Source organism: Pimephales promelas, chromosome 8 (genome assembly GCF_988280905.1).
Source record: "Pimephales promelas chromosome 8, fPimPro1.hap1.1, whole genome shotgun sequence".
NCBI classification, from domain to species: domain Eukaryota; kingdom Metazoa; phylum Chordata; class Actinopteri; order Cypriniformes; family Leuciscidae; genus Pimephales; species Pimephales promelas.
This window is the reverse complement of record NC_142776.1, coordinates 340961-367858: the sequence shown is the minus strand read 5'-3', so window position 1 is coordinate 367858 and position 26898 is coordinate 340961. Positions and strand designations below refer to the sequence as shown.

The 26898-nt window shown below is 43.2% G+C and overlaps 1 protein-coding gene across 5 annotated transcripts in view; it reads right to left on the bottom strand.

Moving 5' to 3' along the window:
* Positions 1 to 1186: 1186 nt before the first annotated feature.
* The window catches only part of zeb2b (zinc finger E-box binding homeobox 2b), a 56259-nt gene continuing 30547 nt past the window's right edge, over positions 1187 to 26898 (bottom strand). The window contains exons 2-9 of one of the 5 annotated variants that reach the window (XM_039656513.2): positions 18863 to 19105; positions 15501 to 15569; positions 13350 to 13544; positions 11960 to 12174; positions 9869 to 9977; positions 7702 to 9683; positions 5827 to 6007; positions 1187 to 2996 (exon numbers count right to left, since the gene is read on the bottom strand). In XM_039656513.2, the coding sequence (XP_039512447.2) occupies positions 2473 to 2996; positions 5827 to 6007; positions 7702 to 9683; positions 9869 to 9977; positions 11960 to 12174; positions 13350 to 13544; positions 15501 to 15569; positions 18863 to 19105 (3518 nt within the window). In that variant the 3' untranslated portion in view covers positions 1187 to 2472. The other 4 variants (XM_039656516.2, XM_039656512.2, XM_089133673.1 and 1 more) reach the window with 4 other exon arrangements.

Genomic DNA, 26898 nt, shown 5'->3' with positions numbered 1-26898 from the left:
TGTAACAACAGCAGAGTGTGTGTGTGTGTGTGTTCAGGGTCGTTATATTTGAGTGATTCACAGAATTATGAAGGCCTTTCATTAGTAATAGCAGTGTTTATGAACAGTCTGACGCATGAATTATGTTGTTTCATATCTCTCATCAGCCGTGTTCAGTTCATGCGTCATTAATAAAAACACAACGACACACACACACACACACACTCATAGAGTCGTCACAGCTCTACGGACCCGAGCTTCAGTTCTGGCTGATGGGTCAAAGGTCGTCACTTATTGTGTGTGTGTGTGTGTGTGTGAATATTACACACAGATCAAACACGAGGGATCAGTAAATCTGTGTGTGTGTGACATCACCGCTGGAATTATCAATCGTTGAATTATAATGAATTATTCCAGAAACACACCGACTGAACTATAACCCGAGGCACAGAAGACTCTTATTTTATCCTAATTATATATTTTATGGGAAATATACCGTCTGGGAGCAGGTTTTACAGTAATGTTCATCAGTTAACAATAGTTCACTAAACATGAACAACATAGTGTTACAGTGTTTATTAATTATTATCTGTTCATGTCGGTTCACTGCGCATTAACTAATGCTAACAAACACAACCTTTGATTTTAATTATGTATTGGTACATGCTGAAATTAATATGAACTAAGATTAATATCTGGTATTTTTGTTTCAATTGATAAAATAAAAAAGGAAATTTTCACTGAAACTGTGACGCTCAATGTGTGCCACTTTGTATTATTGATTTTATATTATTGAACCAAAGTTTAAATCTCAAGTTTTTGAACAGTTTCTGAGGCTGACGTTCTTCATCTTCATCTTCACACGCTTTATTCTTTTTATACATTTGCAAACTCAATTGATCAGGTGCGGTCAGGAGAGAGATACGGATCGTTCAGAGAGAGAGAGTGTGTGTGTGTGTGTGTGAGAGAGAGAGAGAGAGCGTTTGATCTGGTCTTTCATATGCATATGCAGGAACGCTCCACACTCTTTAAGCTGTCTCTCTCTGTGTCTCTCGGCCGTCTCTCTCTTTGTTCGACAGGTTCTCTGCTCTTTATTTGAAGAGTTTCGCCGGCTGTGAACTTCAGGAACATCTGATGACGGAGGAGAACGAGTGTCCTCTAAAACACACACACACACACACACACACACACACTCACTCGTTCTGGAAAAGGTCTTGAATTCGGCTACTTTATTTGAGCATGGTCATTTCCAAGAGAAATTACAAATTAAAAAGTCCATAATACTCTTACAAAGACATTTGAGGAAAGATTGGTGTGTTTTCAGTCATTATATATCATACATGGGATTTCAAGCGTCACTCGTCCCGTCCCGCAGCTGAAATACAGTGTTCTCACAAGATTGTATCAAAAGTTCCCAAATTTTTGGAATTTCCATAAACTGGAAAATAAAGAACAAAACGTAAAGACGAAACAGAACATGAAATTTGCATTTCACAATTAATGTTTTAAAACACAATAAATGCTCTCATCAACAACTCCAGGTTCCATTTTACTAAAATAGATCTATTTATCGAGAACTATAATACTGTACTGTACAGTATCAAATAAATAAAATCAGGAGATACAAAACGGGCCACATAAATAATGTTCTCAATCCTACAAATAAAAGATGCGACTCTGTCGGTTTGGTTGTAATACTGAGATTGAAATTGCACAAAGGTCGTTGTAAAGAAAAGAGCGAACGTCTGATTCGGAGAGAGAGAGAGAGTGTGTGTGTGTGTGTACTCCTCTAATACTGAACATGGTTGGCACTTTAGTAACACACTGAATTACAGGTTTGCATATAAGGCAACAACCGTCCGAAGGCTTCGCTCTCTCTCCAAACAACACGAACAAACGGGAGTGTGTGTGTGTGTGTGAACACTGTTACGGTCCTTCACACGAGTCAGGCCTAAACGTGTGTGTGTGTGTGGAAACACTTTAAATACTGATCTCGTTTTTAACACTGTATAAATATACAAGGGAATAATTCTCGGTTCTCGTAGTGATTATAGGAGCAAGAGTGCAATTTTTTCTTTTCTTTGTACAAGTTTCTAGTTTGTGCTATAAACACTATGGAACACGTGATTTTAGGATGGTAGCACCACACATATTTTAGGCCTTAATACTGTACAATTTTAAAACTTCATTTATTTTTTTTTACTTCTTCATTTTTGCATATGCATCCCTGCAAACAATGCTTTCTCACTCAGTGTGTGTGTGTGTGTGTCCAGTCCAAATATAAAGAAAACCTTAAATCAAGAAGCATTTACTGAAGTAGTGAAACGTCTCGTTTTGCGTGTGAATAAATCTAAACGAAGAGCGTCGTTGTTTAAATGATCGGCCGGGGGATCGGGATTTCTGTTTGGATGAACGTTATTTGACGGATCATTTCTCCGAATGTTGAGTTAGCGTGACCTGTGTGTGTGTGTGTTGGGACCGGACCCGACGGAGCTACACGCCGTCCTCGTGATCCGACTTGGACTCGTTCTTCCCGTCGACGGAGCTGTCGTCCAACGAGTGCTCGCCGTTCTCCTCCTCGTCCCGCATGGTGTCGGCGTCTGTGTCCATGCTCTTGTTCTCGCTCTCCTCCTCCTCCTCCTCGAACTCGTCGTCCCGCCGGCTCCTCTTCCCGAACGGCTGGCTCCCGTCCCGCAGGATGGGCTCGCGCTCCGGGTGGTCCGGGTATCCGGGCGGGATGCCCTGCAGGAAGGCCCGGTTCAGGAGGAGCTCGGTGGGCTCCATGAGGCCCTTCTCCCGCGCCTCGCGCTCGGCCGCCTCGCGCTCCTCCGCCTCCCGCTTGCAGTAGGAGTAGCGGTGGTTCATGTGCTGCGAGTACGAGCCCGAGTGGGAGAAGCGCTTGCCGCACTTGTCGCACTGGTACGGCTTCTCCCCCGAGTGCAGGCGGCTGTGTTCGATCAGGTGGTGTTTGTGTTTGAAGGCTTTCTTGCAGATCTGGCACTGGTGCGGCCGCTTACCTGCCGAGACACACAAAGACAGAACACACACCGTGAGCACACACACACACACACACACGCTAACCCAAACACACATCCAATAAACGCTTCAGAGGAACGACGTAGAGTCGGCCGGCTGTTATCTCAGACCTGGTGTTCATCAGCCACACACACACACACACACACGCTCACACACACACCTGAAGGAGTTTATTCTGAGATAACAAACGGCTGATGTACATTATCCGCTCATTCCTGCCACATCAGTCAATAATTCGACACAAGTCTTGATCTGAAATATTCCATTAGATCTTTATACACAAAACTTCCATTGAGAAAAACAAAACGTTCCTATCTGGGAATAACACACGGCTGGACGGCGCGATCCACCAATCAGAAAGCAGTGTTCCACAGAGCCGTGTAATAAGCGCTGGAGTTCAGTGTGTGTGTGTGTTTGCAGTTCGGCTCGACGCGTCTGTGTGTGTTTACTCTGAAACATTCCCTCGCAGAGCCGAAGCGGAGCATCAATAAACCAGCGCTAACCAAACACACACACACACACACACACACACAACTCTCACAACGCTACCCTGATGAGCTGACGTCAGGAGAGAGAGACAGACAGACAGAGAGAGATGGCATGGGTGTGTGTGTGTGTGTGTGTGAGAGAGAGAGAGAGAGATGGCATGGGTGTGTGTGTGAGAGAGAGAGATGGGGGGGATGGCATGAGTGAGGGAGAGAGAGAGAGAGAGAGCGAGAGGGGGGGTGGCATGCATATGTGTGTGTGAGAGAGAGAGAGAGAGAGAGAGAGAGAGAGAGAGAGAGAGTACTCAAAGCTAAATAAAGTGACAGAAATGGCCCAGATGTGTAATGGCTGGTTTGGTGTAATATCTGCTGTGTTGCTCGTGTCTCGTGACGTGTGTGTGTGTGTGTGTGTGTGTGTGTGCTCAATATCTCTGCATGAACACAGGAGTGTGTCGCTTGTATTCTCCGTGTGTGTGAGTGCAGGGAGATCTGTGTATTATTTCAAGACACTTCTGCATTTATGTTTCGCTCCATTATAAAAACCATCATCCATAACTGCTCATCTCTCTCTCTCTCTCTCTCTCGCTCGCCCCTCGCTCTGTCTGTGTACGGGTAGAAACTGCCTCTGAGATTCACTGTATGGAAATGGCAGATATTTGTTGTTATTTTTTAATCCTAAACTCACTTCATTTTATAATATTTTTATTTTACATCTTCAGTAAATGTATCTTGATTTAAGAATGTTTGGATATTAGGAAAACAAGACAGGATTTTTCATATTCCTCCGGCGTTCGTTCAGACGCTCACGTCCATGTGGCAGAAATTCATATTTTTAATAAAATATTATTATTTTATTAAATACATTTTTATACAAAATTCATCCCTACAGTGGACAGTACAAACACACAGAGCGAGGGGCGAGCGAGAGAGATGTGGATGACAGTTATGGATGATATTTTATATAAGAGACACACAAACTCTGAGGAAGAACTACATGTTTACTATTTGATCACTACGTGTCTTTCAATATATGTATAATAAATATACATTATTTCTTTGAATTGTAATTAATTTAAATGAACTGATGATAAAAAAAAAACTCCTTTAGCTTTTTTCATGTAAATTGTTTTATTATTTTATTTCTACATTGTGTTATATGAATGCACATAAAGTCAAATACATACATATGGTTCTGGCTTGTGATTTCTTACAGAAAATATGCCTTGATTATTTTAACCTTTTTTTCAACAATTTAAGAGAGAGAGAGAGAGAGAGAGTGAGATAGAGGAAAGGGATGTATTCAAGTCAATGGATTCATTCCCATGTCCTTTCAGACTGACTGTAAATGGTGATGCAAGAGAAAGAAACTGTGTGTGTGTGTGTGTGTGTGCACTGTTATTCCTCTGGTTTATTGAGACTGAAGCGTCTGAACACCAGTGCGCCGACCCCACACCGACCCCACGGCTCACACACACGGGTGCGTTTACAGTGTGTGAACGGGTGTTTTATGAATTTCATTACTGCGGTTTCTTCCATTTAAATCATCGTGTTTTTAACCATATGCAGGTTTATCTTTATATGCATAAACACGCATGTCATAGTTTTATTATAACCCATGAAAATCATTTTTTTACTAATAGATTTCTTTTGAAAATAATTAACTTTTTTTTTTTTACTGCACACGTTGCATTTCAAAATTCTATTATAATTTTTCCAGATTTCTACTAGAACTGTTTAAAGCAAATATGTGTAATATAAAATATGTATTTAAACAAATGTATTGTTGCACTTTTCTGTGTGAATGATTGCATTCATGTCAAGTGTAAATCAAACAATTAAATAAGTGTCAAGTTCGATTTTTTAATGACCAAATTGTTCACTGAAGTTTAAAAAAAAATGCTGCCAATTTATTCCACATCATTTTTGCTGTGCATGCAGTCGTCCAAAACCCGTGTCAAAGACACATAAACGTGTGTTGTGTAAGTGAATGAATTCTTGACTAACAGTGAAAATGAAGCTTCAGAGATTATTCAGTCCAGCTTTTGTTGCTTTGTTTTAACTGTATATTTCTGCTTAATTATTGTCTTAATTTAGTGCAAAGTCAGTGTCATGTTTTGCCACATTAATTACATTTACAAATACTCTCACTGACTGTCAACAGGAGAGAAACATGTTAGTTTTGACTTAAAAAGGGAAAATAAAAGAAAGATGATTAAGGTAGTGGAAAAAGACAGAGCGAAAGAAAGAAAGCAAGAAGAAGCAGCGTGAATATTCGGGAGTCAGACAGACAGTTATTAAATGATGGTGTCTAGAACAGTATATATACCTGTGTGTTCATATTTGTGTCTGAGGAGGGAACTGCTCTTCTGGAATGTTTTGTCGCAAAGGTCACACGCGTACATACCACTTTCTGTTTTCTTAATCTTCTTCCTGGACAGACAGGCCTCGGGGTCGGCCATGTCGTCGAGACTGCTCAGATAATCTGCCGGCCCGTCGAGGAGCTCGCTCTGCGGAGAGACAGCATCGTCAGATCCGTCAGTGTTATCGTCAGATATCATCGTCAGATCCGTCAGTGTTATCATCATCAGATATCATCATCAGATATCATCGTCAGATATCATCGTCAGAGCCGTCCTACTGTCGGCACACTACTCCACAAGGCAGCCAATACAGGCTCACACTAATCAGCATTAAAATAATAATAATAAAAAAAATATAATACACAACCTGATCTAATAATATAATGCATTTGTATTTCTAATGAAAACTGTTGATGTTAATCTACTATTTTCACTCCATGGTCCAACAACAATATAAGCACAAATGAATAAGCTTTAAAAATACAACAAACATTAAAAAAAAAAAAAAGCAACTGTCACAATCATCTACTGTAACAAATATAATATAATTTATAACATGATCTAATAATATCGTTTATTTGTATTTTTAATGATTATTTCTAACAAAAAACGTTTTTTTTTCTGAGAATCTATTATACGGCAAAATAAAATAAACAATTTGTAAACCACAACCTCATCAACAGAGAACTTACTTGTTTCATCTATTTATGTATCGCATTGTTTTTTTATACCTACGTTTTACATACATTCATATTTCACATTTTAATATGAATGCAATATGCATTTCTCAGCTAAATCTGGAGTAGAAATCCTAGGAATTAAACATTAAAGTGTTTGTGACCTGAAAAAAAAACCCAACAACATGTAAAGGCAGGATATTGCAAATGAGGCCTTTCTCTCTGCTTAATCACACCTTATTCCATATATTTGCATTCAAATTTGGTTTAATTTCATACATGAAAGGGTGTTAGCGCAGTATTTATCTGAGCAGAGATTACCCCGATAGGCTTAAACTTAAATTAATGGGGAAAAAATATTATTACATTAGAAGCTAATAATAAGAAGAGAGTCTTGGTAGGGAATATTGCCACAGTCCTCTAATTTCAAGCGGTAATGATTAAATCAAGAGGGGCACAGAATGGCCAGAACCGCAGCGGCGATGCCCTCATTAAGGACAGCCGGCATTGGACTGACAATACTTCCACGCACTCTCTTTTAAAAAGCCCTGCGCTATCGTTCCGCAATCAATTTGAGCTAAATGCCCTTAGCTGTATTTTTAAAATCTAATTTAATAACTTAGAATAGGAAACATTATTAATACTTTTTTATCAGAATGGTTTCCCCGATGTTAAACAGCCCTCAGCGCTGAGCTGTAATGAACATGGGGAGTGTGCATTATTAATCTTTATGCTCAAACTCATTTGAGCTTTTCTTGCTGTAGAAATAGAAGGAGCAAAATTAAAAAGGGGGTTCGAAATAAAGAGACGTGTCTCCGATTCACTGACACCTGAGACGGGGGAAAGAGCAGAAGTGCCACAGGCGCATCCGAACACCTGCTTCTTTGACGTTTTCTGCTCTCGGTCTCTCGAACGCGCCACTCGTCACCGCCGCTAAAGGAGCCGGCGCTCGGCACTCGAGGCATCGACGTCTACCACAGAAGCCGCGGTTCTCTCTCACTGCCTCGTACGCCACTGGGCGTGAGGTGAGCTCCCCTCTCTAACTGTCTGAGTGGCTTTTAATTAGTGTCTGAAAGAAGCCGAGCGCCACTCACCAGAGGGCTAGAAAAGAGAAACACGTACGCGACCTGAAGGGGTTTGTGAAGGAGCGAGTCTGGTATTTACCTGGAATCCTGGCTTCCGCTGGTATTTTCTCCTCTGCTGCATCTCTGCAAAGCTGGCCGCTCCGGCTGCGTACGTGTAGGCCATGTGCGGCAAGAAGCTGATCTGGTCGAGACTGGGGTAGGGTCTCAGGCCTGGGAGACTGGCTTGCACCGGCGGCATGAACGTAGGCGGTGGGAACCCGCTTTGGGGAGGCAAAGAGCTGTACAGGGGTTTCCCAGCGAAGGGGTTCAAACCGAACATGGGGCTCGAGCTTTTGTCCAGATTGCTGTGTGCGTTAGGGCTGCCAAACTCCTTCTTAGACAGATACGCCAGGTTGAGCGGCTCGTCCGCGTGTTCGCGGGGCGTCATGACGTGGTTGTGGTCCGTCGGGGTGATGCTCGGCTTGGGCCAGCTTTTCACAGTCAAGATGTGCTTTGGCTCCTTTATGAGCTTTGGCAAGGAGAGGTCGAGAGGCTCGGCCTGCAGGTCCTCGGAGGTGAAGCTGTTGGGCGTGTAAGAGCTAGTGTGGGAGTTTTTGGAGGAGGCGGACGACAAGTTAAGAGGCGATGGAGTGTTGCTTCTGGAGTGGTCCAGCTTACCCCCCAGATGCTTGTGGTTGGAGAACTGGGAGGATTTCGAGAGCCTGAGTGGGGTGTCGCAGTTGTTGTGAAGCTCGGGGATGGAGGGGGACGTGATACGGTCAGCGCCTTTGACCAGGGACATCGGAGAGCGGATTCCTAAAGAGTCTTTCGTGGGCGTGTGAGCGGAGGTCACCGGGTGACCAGACTCCACGTGGTTCCTATCTAAAGGAGGAGTCCTGGAGTTAGTGTACTGAAAGACTTTCCTTTGCTCAAACCACTCTTTCACGAACTCCTGCGGAAGGCCGACCGCTATGGAGATTTTCAGTAGTTCGTCCGAGTTGGGCTCCATGTTCATGGCGAAATAAGCTTTCAGCACTGACACGTGGTCCTTGTAGGGACTGACCGGGCCGTTCATGACCTTGTCGTGGTGCAAAAGGCCATGCTTCTCAGCAAAATAGCCGGGTTTGTTGGTCGTGGCGTTCTGAGCGGGCTGAAGCACTGCTTTTATTTCCTCATTCATCTTACAAAGGTAGCGCTCATGCTGGTGCAGGGGAATGGGACCAGGAAAGGTCTCCTTGCAATACTGGCAGGAAAACGGTGTAAACATTAGATTGTTATTCTCATGCGATTTGTCCTCTATACCTAAATCTAGCATATGATTGGCCTTCTCTTTCTTGATATTGCTAATTTGCCTCTTAGAGTCGTTAGTCAAGCTCTGGAGACAGGCTTTGGCTTCGTTGACCTTCTCAAGCGTGTAGTCTATGATGCTCTTGGTGGCTCCGTTGTGGCTGATGAGTGGAAGAGCGTTTTGGGGTCCACCGTGAGCGGCGAGTCCTTGCTTCTGTTCCTCTATGTGGGAACCCAACTCCTTCATGTAGGCCTTCAACTTGGAGATCTCCTCTGGCTTGCAGTCCATCTTTTGTCGACACACTGTGTTGTCCACGATCTGCAGGACTTTCTGTACCTCGCTCAGGTTGTTTCCCAGAGATGGGTATCCCAGCATTTGTGCCTCCATACTCATGCCCAGGTGTTGAAGGGGACTCTGGGAGTTGTGAAATCCCAGTGGACTGCCTCCCCTCATAGCCCCGTTCAGGAACGGGCTGCCCGTACCGTAGCCGTGAGAGGCCATCATCAGCTTATAGTCGTTGAAGTCCAGTGGTTCAGATTTGATGTTGAGGTGGTTGGACTGGTCTTGCAGGCCGAGCGGTTTGCCGTTCTCCAGTTTGTGTCGTAGCTGTGAAATGGCAGTGTTCGTAGGGGAGGAAGACGCAGAGGTTGGAGATGAACCCGTCTTCAGGTTGTTCCTCACTCTGCCGTTGATGGCGATCAGTCCGATGCATTTCTTGCTGCTTATGTGTGAACTGTACGATCCGGAGTGTGAGAATCGTTTCTTGCAGTTGGGACATTCGTATGGCTTCTCACCTACAGTGAAGAAAGGCAAAGAAGAAGTGAGAGATTGCACTCCTTTCAAAGTAATGAGTCCTCTAATCAAACTTCTCATGAAGAGTTGGCTGGGACAAAACAAACAAACAACCAATTCATTCTGATCTAGAATCAAAACATTCTTAACCAATGCAACGGCTAATGAAAGAAAGAAAAGGACGTACCACTGTGTATCCGCAGGTGCTCCTTTAGATGGTGTTTGTATTTGAAGGCCTTGCCACATTCAGTGCATTTGAACTTGCGGTTGCCAGAGCCCTGGTTGAGAATCTGGTGCTGTGGACGAGAAAGTACCCACATGAGCTTCTCTTGCACAAAAAAAAAAAAAAACCCACACAATCACACACAACAGGCAAGATTTCACTGAATAATTTCACGACGGGCCAAATGGCTCCTGTTGCAAAGCATCATCTTGCTTTGCTTGGGTGCATTTGAGCAGCGATAACAGAGGATCTCATACCTTTTCATTTCCTGACTCCAGAGCCAGAAACGCTGCATTGGCAGCGGAAAAAAAAACAAACAAAAACCCTATTTCCAAGACTTTTTTCCTCATTAGGGAGGCATAAATGATCCACTTCATCTAATTTAGCATAATCGTTCCAAATAAATCTCGCATATTTAACCAACACATCCTTCAGATACCTGAGCAAAGAGTTCATTACACAAAAAGGTGGGCTCACATAAATGTTGCAATTTCGTAATTGGGACGCACATTTGCAGACTGTTTAAAGGCTTCAAACGTCTCTTTAATAATGCGTGAATGCGGCTCGTAGGCAGGCACTTCATTTGCTGTTCAAAGGTAGAACATGAACGCTGCACCCCTCGCATTTGCAATTCAAAGCAGAGCCTCGAAAATCAAAATATAATAACAATAACAACAACAACAACAACAATACGGGCGTCAGTGCGGAGAAGCGGAGAGCACACCAGGCGAGCACAATTAATTCAGAGTGGGAGGTGAGTATGTCGAACGGGCAGAGGAACACGAAAGGCCTGTGAGCGCCGCCCATGATCGGCTCCGACAACTGGTGGGGAGAGAGAGAGGCCCGCATTCCACTGGAGACAGATGGCATAAAGCACAGGACACAGGGAGGATTGTTCAAACAGCGGCAACCTTCAAACATCAAGCGGGGAGCCGTGCGGCCCACGCCGGGGAGGGACCCCACCATTCGCTCATATGTTGCTGAGTCGCATAAACAAACAGCAACAGCTGCTTTACGCCCCCCACCTTCCCTCTGAGGATGGAGGCAGGTTTTAGTCCTGCCATTACCCTCCATATGATACAGTCACTCCGCCGGTCTAATTGTGACTGGCAGCAGCGAGAGGAGAGGGATTTTTCCACCCGGTGTGATACTGTCGCGCTCACAAGTGTGTCAAGCACGATGTGGGCGGAGCGTTTGATTGGGCATTTGCATATTTGTCGCGCACAGCGAGTAAGAACCGGCGTTATCGGCAGACCAGACGCTCCGGTGTATGTCCCGAACATCCGGACTGATTTCAATGGAAAAAGTCTTTCGAGATGAAGCACACAAACAAAGACCAACAAATAGGAAGTCATTTGTGGATTAGAGAGGTCACGGGTGCAGAATGGGCCATCTGTTTATGTTTTGGCGGCCCGTGGCATCAGGTGAAGAAGTTGGCAGCTCGTCGTGTGTCAAATCAGTCTGTTCTAGAGAGAACGTCACGTCTGAGAGATAAAAGAGCTGCAGTACCTCAGCTCAGATGATTACAAGAGGAATCATGATGCCACACTACACTTGAGCAGATAAGTTTGAAGTAGCTTAGTCTCCGGAGACTCATTTCACCTCGTTTTACACTGTTTCTACCTGTTTCCACAACAACCCATGTAATGTGTGTAAATAATGCTTCAACAGATTGTTAAGAGATAAAACGCTGAGCGCTCGACTTGCGTTTATCATTTGCGCACATGGAAATTATGATGTGTTACCCTGTCACCGCGGAGAAACTGATTTTTAAAGAACATAAAAAAGAAAAGCTAAAGAGCGGATACAATTTCTAAATTGGAAATTAACATAGTCATTCGATCGTGAATATAAGACTTGCAGAATCATATCAGTGCAGGCCATCAAAAAACCATTTAGACCTCAATTAAGGCTATAACCATTAAAAGATCTGCATCTTCAAAATGCCATGAAAAATTAATAATGATTGCCAATCAAAATGATATCTTTTCTCAGAGGGAATACAGCACATTAGATGTAGAGAGAGAGAGAGAGAGGGAGGGAGGTTGGGCTCACCTGATCTCGGCCTGGCTTGTGTGTGGCCATATGTCTCTCCAGCTGAGTGCGGTAAGCAAACGTGTAGCTACACAGAGGGCAGGCGAAGTTCTCCTCGTTTTTCTCGTGCCGGTACTTGATGTGTTCCTTTAGGGAAGTCAAGCGTTTGTAGCCCCGGTCGCAGTAGGGGCAGGTCAACAGTTGGGCGAAAGCATCTGGAGTTCCAGGTGGCAGGTCTGCAGAACCAGAGAGAGGGGCAACGGGCCAAAAGGTCAGCAAATCAATGGCAGCGAATGGGCGCTGTGCCCAGCCTGGTATGAGGAGGTATCTGTACAATCTGCTCCGCTGTGTGCCATCGTCAAGGTTGGCACTGCCACCCATACACACACTCACCGTGTCCAACGCATGGACACACACACTCACAGTAAGTGCACTCGAAATTCACACGATTCGCTGAGTTTTGCTCATGGGCTTTATGTGCTGGAAGAAATGTAACACGCTCTTTTCCACTCTTTACATGAGAACGTACCGGTGATAGACAGATATGTCAGCCAGGCCAATTAATTTGGATTATATTTGGCCAATTATAAGAAGATTGGCATTGGCCAATAACTGCAGCCAATTAAAAAAAAATAAAAGTAAAAAGTAAAAACGTGGTAGTGTCAGTTCCAAAGTAAAGTAAATATGGTTAAAAAACAGAGAAAGAATTATATAATAAATTGAGTCCATCTTATCAGCTAGCATTAAATATGATGGCAAACATGAGAATTGTGCTCTGTAGATGCATTCATTTGGAAAATATAGTGTTGGTTCTACGCAGTTTCTGTTAACATTAAATTTAGCCAATACTTTGAGCAGTTTCATTTCGATGCAATGTTGGTCCAACGTCCAATGTTAAATCAGGATCTTGGAGGAGAAGTCAAATTAAAGTTGCAGAGAGTGTTTAGGCTTCACAGCAGATCTAGAATCTAATCTAAAGTTAGTTTCGATTGATTCACTTCCATTGTAAAGATCATTAGTGATTAGCTTACACGACACCGCTCTACCGAAGACAGAAACTTTAATGTGTTCTTTCCATTCATGTGCACGACAGCAGCGTTTGGAGCTCGAGATCGCAAACTTTGAAATAACCAGATGCTAAACCCAGAATTAATCGTGACTAAACTGCTGCTAACCATAGCTACACGCAGTTGTTTACAGCGGTTTAAAGGCAAACGCAGCGCGATCGGGGCCAGTTGTGTTCTCTCCGTTGTAATGGCTTCGACTCGTCTAATTTTTCACACGTTCTTCATAAGAGAGGTATGCGGCGTAACCCCTCGGGACGGGAGATTTGGGCTTCAGGATTTCACCACTCGGACAGCTGCCCCTCGCTCTAAAGGTAAACAGTCAGACGACAGCTGGCGGCGCTCACCGTTCTCCTCGTGGCCCTGGGCTTCGGGCGTGGCGAGCCGGGAGCGGGACAGTTCCTCGGGAGCCTCGGGGTAGATGATGGCTGTGTCTCCTCTCTGGAGGTATTCGGCAATGCTGACCACATGACTTTCACTGTCCACCAGTTTACGCTTCCCGAAGAAGTCCTCGAACTCAGCGGCGCAGTGGACGCTCTTCACTAGACACACACACACAGAGAAAGCCTTTAAATAAACCTGACCATGTGAGAAATATAGAGCGGCGATGGAAACATGCGGCAGCATCTGTGATAAAAGAACGCAGGAACATTAGAGAAACGTTCTGGGAGGGATATGTCTAAATTACTGCCGTATCTAGCCACCTAATGGCCACTAAAAGAAGAAATATGACTTAATCTAACGGGAGAACCATTCGAATTGTGGGAAAGCTTTTAACGATAAACCCTTTTTCTACTTTTAAATGTATTAGAGGCAATCAGACATGGACCCCAACATCGCTCCTGCGTTCTCCAATCAAACTCCTAACGAGGCGGATTCACATCTCAAAATGAGAGAGATTTGTGATGTGAAAATTTCTTTTGGCATTTAAAAAAGTGCATGAAAAGTCTCAGCTGTTTCTCCTACAGCAATGAAAGGGAAACGAGAGTTCCTGAGACAATCAAATCAATCTTGTGCTCAGATTTACCGGCATATCAAAGTCAGAAATGAAAAGATTCTCTATACTCAATGCATTGCTCTACACTGAAGGACGACTAATGAATCATTGGCTCTGCGTGGGGTGTGAAGGTGTGTATCTCTGGATGTGTGTAGGGGAAACCTCGAGAGTTAAAGTCAATGTACTATAACCCTCGAGTGCCTTGGCTTGATACGCATTTATGAATCATATGGTTTTGATTTCTAGGAGAATCATCTGAGAAAACACGAAACTTAACCAAGAACTGAGCTATCCCATGAGCTTCAAGACGTATCGTAAAGATAAAGAGCAGAAGCAGGAAACTGAAGGTGTTTTACGTTCTAGAATATGATCTAACAGCGCATACATGGCTTTGACGAGTTAAATATTACGCCAGAGAGTACAAGCTACCTTTTAATTAGGATGGGCTTGTGTAAGGTATAAACTCAAGTGAGGTTTGTCTGACATAAACATTTTATGGTCTCATTTGTGCAAAGGTCGAGCCGCTGGACTGTGGCGCTGTCAAAAAACGTCTTGAAAATGTCAGAGAGCCGGCAGCCCTTTAACATCATTTAACAGAGCGAACGATTGCCGTCACTCGCTCTCCTTCACGCGAGCGGCCGATCAACACGTTCAGCTCCTCGCTGGGTCTGCGGCGTACATGATCCAAACAAATCCAGTTTGCGCACAAATTAGATTTTGGCCTGAAATGCGATTTGGGGAAGTTGGCGCTCGCAGAAGAAAGAGAGTAGAGTCCTACGGTTCCTAATGTTCTCCAGTCGCGGATCGTGGGCCGACTCGAGATGTGCATCTCTGGAGTGTGTGTCTAACATTAGAAAGCTTTATTAAAACTACACATCCCTCCTCCTGAAGATCATCACCAGTGACAGCTCCGGTTATCAGTGTGTGTGTGTGTGATGATCTCAAACAGACTACAGCGATGATATTTCTCACTGTGTTCAGAGTCACGATGGGTTATTGCCGATATCGATACAGCTCTGCCTTTCAAACACTCATAACTCTATAAAGAGGATTATGTGTGATGTTGATGTGTGTGTTCTCCTCTATATCAGTGTCAGTGTTTCTGAACTCCTGAAACGCCTCCAGTGTATCTTGAGTTTCGAACACGTCACAATATTCCTCATTATAATAATTCTTGCGCATATAAAGGGGCGGGGCCTGGTTAGTAGTTGCGGTTGTGGAAAGGGGCGGGGCATTTCCCAGACACACTCAAAGGGCTCGACCAATCACAACACACTGCTCCAGCTGACCAATCAGAGCACAGTGTGCTTTTCAGGAGGAGGGGCTTCATAAGTAAACGGAGCGTTACTGACAGACTGGGAAGAGAGGAGCCGCAACAATGGAGAATATGAGGAGAATAATCAACATTCAAGCGGGAAAACCTGTTCTAGTAGAGCTGGAAACTACAACATATCATTTTAATATGATTCTTTAAAAATGTCAAGCGAATCAACACACTCACCTGTACCGTTCCCAACTGGCTGCAAACCGGCGTCGGGTCCCATCGTGTCATAATCTCCCTTCAGTTCATCTGAGGCCGAGACACACAGAAGAGAGTCTATTAACACACTGACACACTGCATAACATCTCGTCCACACACACACACACACACACAGCAGAGGAACAAGCCGAGCACGCTGGGAAACAAGAGAGAGCAAACTCAGCTCAAGAATGTTCCATCCACCTGAACAAGCAAACACACACACACACACACACACACACACACACAGAGAGAGTGTGTATCTTCAGTTCACTGATCCGTCTCTGGCACAGAAACTAAACACTGAGTCTCTAATTAAACCACTGACAACATGAGAAACACAAATGCACAAAACACACACTTCAATATCATTATTCTGAGATCATCTGTGTGTGTGTGTGTTCCTGAACCTCCTGTCAGAAACCGGCATCCGTTAATAACACAGATGAGTGGCCATGATGTTCACTGTCAACAAAATGAATAATCAATATAATCCAAATCGACTCTATTTACTTCTTTAATAAGCGCAGTTATTATTGGAGTTTTTCCTGATATCTCTTTTCCTGCAGTCCGCAGTCTGTTCGGGAACGAGGGAAAGCTCTGGTGTGTGAGTAAGAGTCCTGTGTCCAATCTATTCCTCACGATGATTTACTCTCCAAACATCTGAGAACACACGGCCTGGAGGAACGAGGAGGCCAGGTGATTTACTTCACGTTTGTGTCGGTGATAACAGTGTCACACACCGGAGAAGGGCGTTATGGGAGAGGAGAGCGAGTCAAGGACGGATCTGACTGACCGGAGCAAACACACGAGGAGAAGAGAGAGAGAGAGAGAGTGAGGGAGAGAGAGCTTATCTCAGGACGAGCTGTGAGTCGAGGTACCAGAGCAGACACACCGGCACCAAACGCAGAAACACAGAGGGAATGCCCACACGTTTGGAGAGAGAGAGAGAGAGAGAGACTTTGGCTTCTTCCTCTGGAGTTAATGAACGTCACCCAGCAGCACAGAAACATGGCCGTGGTTTGTATCACACACACACACACACACACACATCATGGAATTGCAACACAGCGGAATCACAGACATTCCGGCTCCGAGAGGGTTTATCAAATTAAAGGAATGTTCCGGGTTCAATAGGAGTTAAGCTTTATCAACAGCATTCGTGGCATCATGTTGGAGATCATAACAACAACGATATCACCGACTATATCCACTCTAACGTTTGTGTACATATTATCCAAATATATATAAATATATATAAACGTAATAGCAGAAAACAGGACTGAAGTTAATTGAGAGTGTGCGGAAGGGTTATTATCGTTAACAAAAACTAAAACCATGAAAAATAACATTTCTGTTACTTATAATAGAATAACTGTTCATTTTAAAATATTAAAACTTTTTTTATCACAATTATTATTATTATTTTTTAACATTTGTGTGAAAGTATTAAAATTGCTAAAACTAAAATTTAAATAAAAATTAATAAAAACTATGCATATATATATATATATATATATATATATATATATATATAAATATTTTACTTCTAATGAAAATGACAAAAAAAATAAAGTTACTAAAACTATTAAATAAAGTTAAAATAAAAACTGAAAAATTAAAATTCAATTTAATTAAAGAATAATTATGATAATATGTTTTGCAGCCAGGTTATTGTCATTAACTAAAACTAAAACAATAAAATAATATATAGAATTTCTGTTACTTACAATGAAATAATTGTTAAGTGAAATAAAATAAATACTTAAACTTAAATAAAAATATAAAAAAATGAAATAAACTCAAATAAAAATATAAAAAACTACTGGTATATAGACATATTTTTTAAATTATGATTTATTTTTATTTACTTTTAAGATTATTAAAATGTAATAAAAATGACAAAAAACGCACAACAAACTTTCAATTATATTAAAATAAAATCAGGGAAAAGACTCAAAATATAATAATAACAATAACTCGTATGTTGGTTAGACGGTGTTGTTTGCGCAGTGTGAGGTGATTCTGGAGCTCCTGAAACTCTCCCGTTCGCAGGAGTGTGTGGATCCCGGACCAGAGGCCTGTTAGTAATGAAGCGTCTGCTCGACTTCAGTGCTCCTAACGCCTCAACCCAGCCTCTGCTTTTCTGTCTTTGGGGCGTATTAGATTTTTTAGCCCCCTCTTCCTCTCGGCTCTGTGCACAGCTAGTTCATTAGCAGAAATGAATAGCGAAGAAGTGCTCATTTAGATGGTCTGTCTTCCATGGGCTCTCACACTCCTATGTTTCTGTCATACACTTCTAAGAATCATTGACTCTTATTACACATGTAAATGGCTATCATAAAAATAAAAATTTCATTTAAGATTCTTAATGACTTGAGCAGCAGCCTGGCCTCCCTTAATGATTACCTCTCTCCCTCATTACGAGTATTTATCTCTCTGCGTCTCTGACTGCACCAGTGATGCTTGCAGGAGGAAACCGGGAGCGCGTTTACACCGACGCAATTACCACAAACCCGACGATTACAGACACAAACACACGCCATAATTAAAGAGGAACTGGAGGCTGAGGGCAGGTTTCAGCACCATATCTAGCAGAGGGGCGTGTCTTAGAGAACAGGGGGTGTGTCAAATATAACAGGGGGTGTGTCTTCAATGGCAGAGGGCGTGTTTTAGAAATCGATGCACTGGAGGCTGAGCAGGTTTCAGCACCATATCTAGCAGAGGGGTGTGGCTAAGAGAACAGGGGGTGTGTCAAATATAACAGGGGGTGTGTCTTCAATGGTTTCAAGGGCGTGTTTTAGAAATCGATGCACTGGAGGCTGAGAGCAGGTTTCAGCACCATATCTAGCAGAGGGGTGTGGCTAAGAGAACGGGGGGTGTGTCTAAGAGAACATGAAGCATGTCTAAGAGAACAGGGGTGTGTCTAAGAGAATATGGGGCGTGTTTAAAAGAACAAGGGGCATGTCTAAGAGAACATGGGCGTGTCTAATATAATATGGGTGTTTTTAATGAACAAGGGCGTGTCTAAGAGAACAGGGGGGTGTCTAAGAGAACATGGGGCATGTCTAAGATAACATGGGGCGTGTCTAAGACACCATGGGGCGTGTCTAAGAGAACAGGGGCGTGTCTAAGATAACATGGGGCGTGTCTAAGAGAAAAGAGGCATGTCAAAGATAACATGGGGCGTGTCTAAGAGAAAAGAGGCATGTCTAAGATAACATGGGGCATGTCTAAAAGAACAGGGGGGTGTCTAAGAGAACAGGGGCGTGTCTAAGATAAAAGGGGCTGTATCTTCAACATAAGGGGCATGTTTAAGATATTTAAAAAGGGCGGAGCTCACCGGTTCCGTCGACTGACGCACTCAGCAAGTCGTTTTCGTTCCAAAGGTTCTCTATTCCGCTGTCCTTCATATCATCTTCATCATCCATGGTCTTGCTCAGGAGGGCGTGTCCCAGGGTTGGAGAGGGCGGGGCCACAGGCTCATGATTGACAGGGCTGATGGGACTCCCCTCCTCCGACACCAGGAGTCTGTCTTCTTCTTCCGTCTCCGATCCCGATTCTACAACGTTCTCAAAGTTCAACACTGGAGAAAAAACACACACGATCAATATTACAGATTATCACACTTATCACACTATTTATACATTGTCGAAGTTTGAGAACTTTATTTGTGGATTGTTTAAAGTTAGTGAGACCGAGTGCACACACACACACACTTTATTTTTTATTTTTTTTATACCAGATTTACAAATGAGGACGTCCCTAAAGAGAGGTTTGTAGAGATTTGTCAGGTTTTAGTCACTTCTGGGTACAAATATATCCCCAAAATATAGAAGGTACACACACACACACACACACACACAGCGCAGTCTATATTAACATTCCCCTGTGGACACACAGATTACACTAGGCATATCTGTTCCTAACATGATCTTTGGCTAATCCACTGGTCTGCACTTGCCTCCTGAACAACTGCACAACAGGTGCAAATTAAAATGAAAATGGTGCGTGTGTGTGTGTGTGTGTGTGTGTGTGTGTGTGCGTGTGACCTGGGCTGAATACCAATTGACAGAGGAAACAAAACCTTTTCAAGAGGTGTGACCACAAGGGTTTAGGCAAGTTCAGACTGAGTAATGCTCTCCGCGAGAGAAAGAGTGAGGGAGGAGAGAGAGAGAGAGAGAGAGAGAGAGAGAGAGAGAGAGAGAGAGAGAGAGAGAGAATGAGAATGAGTGAGACATTCAAACTTGATGTGTGGTCCAGATACACCTTCAACACATCGACATTCACCACAGCCTTCACACACTCACACACACCGGATGCTGTAATTCTGGACAGAAAAGGAGGATCACAAACGAGAAGCGTCTGAGTAACATCCACAATCACGAGTCCTCAACACACACTGATCATCGACACACACACACACACTGTACGCCAAATCAACACTCGTTTTAAAATATTACAGTGGGTGTTAATTATACATCATGTTTCCAGCATTAGGTCTCTCAGTGTTCAAACTATTACACACAGCCTTGAAAAGTGTTAGTTAGTTTTACAACACTTTTATTTGTCAAGGACGCATTACATTGGTCAAAAGTGACATTAAAACATTTATAATGTTACAGAAGATATGTCTAATAAATGCTGTTCTTTTGAACTTTCTGTTCATCAAAGAATCCTGAAAAATAAAAATACATGACGGACTCCACAGAAATATGAACTGTGAATCATAACTGTGTGTTGATCATCAGATCCTCATATTAGAGTGATTTCTGAAGGATCATGTGACACTGAAGACTGGAGTAATGATGATAAATTATACTTTACTGTATATTCACATAGAGAACAGATGATGTACACTGGAGTAATATTACACTGTTTTACTGTATTTATGATCTAATAAACGCAGCTTTGATGAGCAGAAGAGACTCTCAGAAACATTGACAAACTTTTAATAACTTCTGACTGTTGCATCTGAGGAACTTGTTATAAAGACACTTTGGATTAAAACTAATAATAAGCATGTGCATATTATGATAGAGAGAGAGAGAGAGAGAGAGAGAGAGAGGGCTTCCACACAAAGTAGAAATGACATCTTGAGAAGTTAAAAACAAAATCCATCAAGTTTGCGCTCGCCGCTGTGCGATTTGAAAGGCCGATGAATAATGATGGGTTGTGAGAGCTTCAGATGGAGATAAACTCATTGTTTGTCTGACAGACGCCGGTATTGTGCTTTTCAACACAATAATTCCAACCTGCTAAAGTCACGGCAGCCATTACACGATTCCTCACCTCGTCTCTAATCAGGCTTTTGTGTTCGCGGCGCCGACACAAAGAGGAGAGATGTTTGTGTGCAGGAGTTGCTCTGATGACACTCTCTCCGCGCGTGTTCTCGAGTGTCAGAGGAACAAAGGCGATTACGGCTGCCATTCTGTCGTCTACCTGCTCCTCGCTTCCAGCGCAGCAGACAGAGAAAAGGAACATCTCTCACTCCGATGCCACAGATAATTAAAATGACACTGCTAATTGCCCCAGTCACGTTAATGTTGGGCTTAACCTACGCCGCGCTCCACACAGGCCTGTCATTCTGCCCGTGCTAATCACACACACACTCACACACACACATAAAACCATAGGAACATGCTGAAAGTGAGTGTAAAACAGCTACACAACTGCTTCTAGGCCCTGGACTGACTTTATATTGGTTTATATGGTGTATACGACAATATAATATACAACAATATTTAATATTCATCAATATTATTGATCTCCTGCATCGACAGTATATGAGATCTGGACAATGACATCATAGTTTACTCCAGAGTGGATATACTGTATATATATATATATAAATATGAACTAAATTAATAACTTTTCTACAGCAGAAATGAAGCATCCGTGAACACAGAACATTTTTGATCACAGACATTCTCTGTAAAATGTACAAATTCTGTGTGGCACACATGAACCGTCTAATCACACACACACACACACACACACACACACACACACACACACACTCATGTTTAGTTTAAGCTTTGACAAATTTATTTTTGGAAAACCTCTTTAAAATCCACTGTTTCTAATGTCAACTTACAAAAGGCCTCAAAATGAACCTAAAAACAAAGGCAGAGCGAATGATCATGTGTGTGTACATACAGCACAATAATGTATTAATATATAGTTTTAGATTATAGAAATGAATGGAAACAAACTTAGCTTGTTAGATGAAAAGATTCTTGTTTTGATACACATTATAGTTAAACACACACACACATGTTTCTGAAAACCAAACTTTGCATCTGGATATTCTGCATTGAATGAGCCTGAGCTGAACTTGTGTTTTTATCAACTAACGGTTTAATAATGAACGGTTTAATAATAAACGGTTTATTAACGAATGGTGACAGAGATGAATAAAACTGCAATAAATGCATCAGTCATTATTAGTTATGTTAGTTGACTCATTAACTAGTAGGACCTTATTGTAAAGTGTTACACAAAATTATAAATATGTAATTTTTATCTCAACAAAAGGAATATTTTTGGTTCTGGAGAGGGAATTTTCAAGCATATTTATAATTATTTCTATAGAGCGTACAGCGAGTCGGATGACGACGTGTTTGAGAAGAGTTTCAGAGTCAAGTGATGAACTCTAGTGATGATCTGTAATGCTCATCAACACCACACACACACACACACACACACACACACACACACACACACACACACACACACACACACTCGTTCTCCTGCAGGCAATGGTTGTTTGATTGTGTTTCCATGAATTGTTATGATAGGAATCTCTTCCCGAGTCTGGAAAACCAGGCTGATACGGGCAGAACCCCACAACGCCTCAAGACAAGAGAAAGACAAGGGTGTGTGTGTGTGTGTGTGTGTGTGTGGCAGAGAGAAAGAGACAGAAGGGCAGCAGCCGAGGGCGAACAAAAGACGAGCGAGAGAGAGAAGCTTCGAGAGGCCAATGAATGGAGGAACTCAGCGATGTGTAAAACAACTCCTGTGTGTGTGTGTGTGTGTGTGTGTGTGTGTGTGTGTGTGCGTGTCAGGAAGGGGGAGGATATGTTCAATAATTTCTGCTCACAGTCGCCGGACTCTATAATTGAATTAAAGTCTGGTTTCTTGCGCTACAGCGTCTGGAGGATCCTCTGGGTCGGGACCGGCCCGGGTCTGGGGTGTATCAGCTGGGTCCGGATCGGATCGGATCGTTCCCGCCATCTGTGCTTGATCCCAGACCCCCCCCCCCCCAGACCATCAGCCGAAACACACACACACACACACACACACAAAAGATCTCCCGCACGAGTGACACCAGAAAATCAGGGCCAACAATACAGAGAAGCCTCGTCCTGATGACGGAGAACCCATCAGTGCACGTCACACGAGTGAGAGTGTGTGTGTGTGTGTGTGTGTGACACTGTTGCTGTGAATCAAGGGAAAGTATTTTCTCTGAATGATATAAAAGAGGATTTTAAATACAGTTGAGCCTGATCACCAAACGCACGAGTGTTTGTTCTGCATAATATTGCAGATCTGTACATGTAAATACATCATCACTGCATTATTACATATTATAAACATTAACATTATGATTTTTACTTTATCTTACAGTGTCCTCGTTACACACTGAACTTACCGTAGTAATAACAGTACATATGCATAATTACACTAACCCTAACCCTATCGTAAGAACATGTTAATTAATATAACTCAGTACTTAAATAATTACACAAAGACACCTTAAAATAAAGTGTGACCCAAAATGATATATTTGGCATTTTCAAAATTAGACAGCAAACGTGTTTGCAAAAATCTGAAATCTGCATTAATTAAATGTAAGTGCATGTGTGTGTGTGTGTGTTTGGCCCAAAACACTCCTGAGTGAAGGTGAGGCAGACAGGGCTATCCGCTCACATCCGTCAGCAAAGGAAAGGTTAAAATTAGAAAATTTAATTTATTTGATAATTTCCCAGAATAATTAGAGTTAATATGGGTTAATTAATATGCAAATCTCTCAGCAGATGTTCGACAGTGAGTGTTTGAGCCCGCATGCGTTTGGCTGTCAGTTAGTGACCGTAATTGCCGTAACTAACCAAATACACACAAACCCTTCCGCGGTGCCGCGCTCTCCGCACAAAGCCGCGCGCGCTCCTCTCTCCTCTCGCGCCTGAAAGGGCCTTTATATGCGGCGGCGCGGCGCGGCTCAATGAGCGAGCGATCAGCACGCTTCACGCTTTATATTTTCCATAAACGTGTATAAATATAAAAGGCGAACGGAAGGACACCTGCTCTCGGCTTGTTGCTGTCGCACACCTAAATGTGTTCAGATGGGCCGTGAATGAGCAGGATGGGGAGCGGGAAACTCGGGAACGCCACGCTTTCAGACAGGTTGCTCATCCAATATTGATGCAACTCCAAAAAGTCCTCAGCTGTGATCGCTTTAGTGCGGATCTGACGGCAGCAGGTCTCCGAGCGCTGCTGAAACTCTCTCTCTCACACACACAGATGCATGAGTCTCTCTCACACACACAGATGCATGAGTCTCTCTCACACACACACAGTCTTTCACTGGTGTTTTCCTGAAAAACACACATTCAGGAATGAAACGCATTTGTCGATCTCACCTCTAGTTATCTGTAAAGACACTTGAATCTCAGTCAAACTTCTATAAGAACATCAGGCACTTCACACACACACACACACACACACACACATATATATATATATAATTACATTTTTACACGTTTTTACACGTTTAATTACATTTTGTGAGTTAAAGAGCTCGTCAATATACCTTATTGTGAGAAAAAAATGTATTGAGCCATTCAACAAAAGTATTATGCAACATTTCTCCTTGTAAAGAAGCTTTTAGAGTCAAGACTGCCACTGATCCTCAGACTAACTAACAACGTATTGTAAGAAATCAGAGGGTGATGGCAAAACAAATATTTACATTAAATAAACTTAGAAACATTCAAAGCTATAAATGTGGTATAAAGCTATAGTGACCTGTAGTGATGGAAAGAAGCAGCTTTTACCAAAAAAAAAAAAAAAAAAAACTCACTCCATATAATTATAATATTAGAGCGCAGAACGCCGACATTGACCAATCAGAGCGAGCCGTGTAATCAGCTCTGTTAATGCAGCCGATCTGTGAAAACTCCAGGTCTCTTCCAGGGCCCTCCTCACACACACACACTCATACAGCACACACACACACCCTAACACACTCTCTCTCTCTCTCTCTCTCTCTCTCTCTCTCTCTCTCTCTCTCTCTCAGGTAGTGGAATGCGCTGACGGTCGCAGTATGTCGTGTTGTTGGGTTGAGTGGGTGCAGTTGTCAGCGCAGTGTTATCAGCCAAACTATTTAATAAGAGTGAGGCATTTGATCTGCTCTGCAACACACACACACACACACACACACACCATCTACATGAGGACATGTGTTGTGTAACTTTCCCTGGACAAAACATTCCAGAAAATTTCTGTGGACAAAAAAAAAACTTGTGGGAATTGTGATCTGTGACTGTGACTACCGATTCATGACACACTCGAGAACCGATGCAGGTCAGCAACCAGCTCACAGTGGTTAAACCGTCACACAAGCTAGTGTAATAAAATAGACATCTATAAAAACAATGCAAAATGAATCTGACCACAGTTGGTGAAAACAGTTCTACATCTCTATGGAGTATTTCCCAGAGACGTGTTTCACCTTGTGCAAGATTAATAGCCGCGCTTCAATAATACACAGCTCTGTCAGAGCAGATTATGTTTTTGGAGTAATAATGGCTAAACACGATCTGAAATGTCATTATACTCAGTAACGGGATCATTTGACTGTGATTTGCTTTGATATAAATAAAGAATGAGCATATGGCAGACAAAGGTAAGGTGTGTTTGCTTTTCCACTGATGAATCATTGTCAATAAGAGCAGGACCGTCTGCTGAGTCTTTACACATACAGTATATACTGTATTTTCCCTCTTATTCCGCGGCGCTAAACTATCAGGCGGCCGCGAGATAAGCAGACGCTGAGAACAGCGCTTCGAGCCGCTCAAGGTTGAGCCGCATTCCTGCCGTCCAGCGCACAATAACCTTTATCTTAGAGTCCCACCTGGAAATCAGCACCAGTTTCTCCAAATCAAAGATGTTTAAATAAAACTGTCCTGTTTACATCGGAGAGGGATACACTGCTGAGGCACATCTTCACGCAGTCTTCCCCATAGGAAAGACAAGTCTCCCACCGTAGACTAGTATGGTATTGCTGCTACCGCTGTGATCTGCAAACATTTAGAAATTCTCATTTAATTCAACTAAGATCAAGTGATTAGAGTCGCGATCCTCCCTTATTTGGGTCTATTTTTATTTCTCCCGAAATAATTGTACGGAAACATATCAAAGAAAGAGCAATCATTTTTTGTTTTCTCTGGGTCTGTCAGAAGTGAAGAAAAGGAAAACGCCGTTTATCAACCTGATGCTGTAAAATACGGAGGGCTTTCTCTCCGTGTGAATGGAAAATTAATAAAATAATAAAGCGCGCAGGCGGGGGGTGAAAACAGGCTCTTGGCCGTCTTCCAGGCCCCTGCGAGGGGGTCATGGGGGGGGGGGGCGCATTCATTGTGGGGCCGAATTTTCCCGATGCGTTCCGGGCACAAAGACAGGGCGGAATCCGTTCGAGGGCAGGTTTTGGGAAAAGCATCTGTGCTCAGGTCGATTACTGTCATAAAACTCTGCCAGCGCCCAGCTGGGGGTCAGGCGGGAGAGGGGGCGGGGGGGCAGAGGTCCTCAGATGGTATAAAGATCAGAGCAGGACTATCCAGGTGAGAGGTGGAACCCCCCGGACAGCCCAATCTGAGCGGCTCATTCAGATGCTAATGATGGGGTAGAACACATCTGTTCCCCCCCGACCGCTCCGGGTCTTTGTCACCTGAAAAGCTCCCCACCAGGTATCAAACAAGCTGCAGGAAACAGACCCTTTTCATCCTGTTACCTCCGTTCTCCAATCAGCAAATGAGGCCCCCGACGGGGCCACCGATGCCCCACACGCACCTGACACACTTACACAGCCCAATTAACCCTTGCTCGCTGACGAACACCGGCAGTTCAAACTCGCATTAGACACATTACACGCATTCACTGCAAACCACACCTGATACTCAGTCATCGATTAGCCCTGGGAACGAGTTCGACTTGGTAAACGTTAATAATACATGACGTAAACACTCGCAAATACATTTGCTCCGCCGCCTGTTCTCTCACCTGCCTTTTCACTGCCGTCTTGAGAAACACAGCGACGTGTTTAATTAGAGAGGGATGCTGCGATCGCCCCACGCTCTGTCACACAGGAGCCATGCGCAG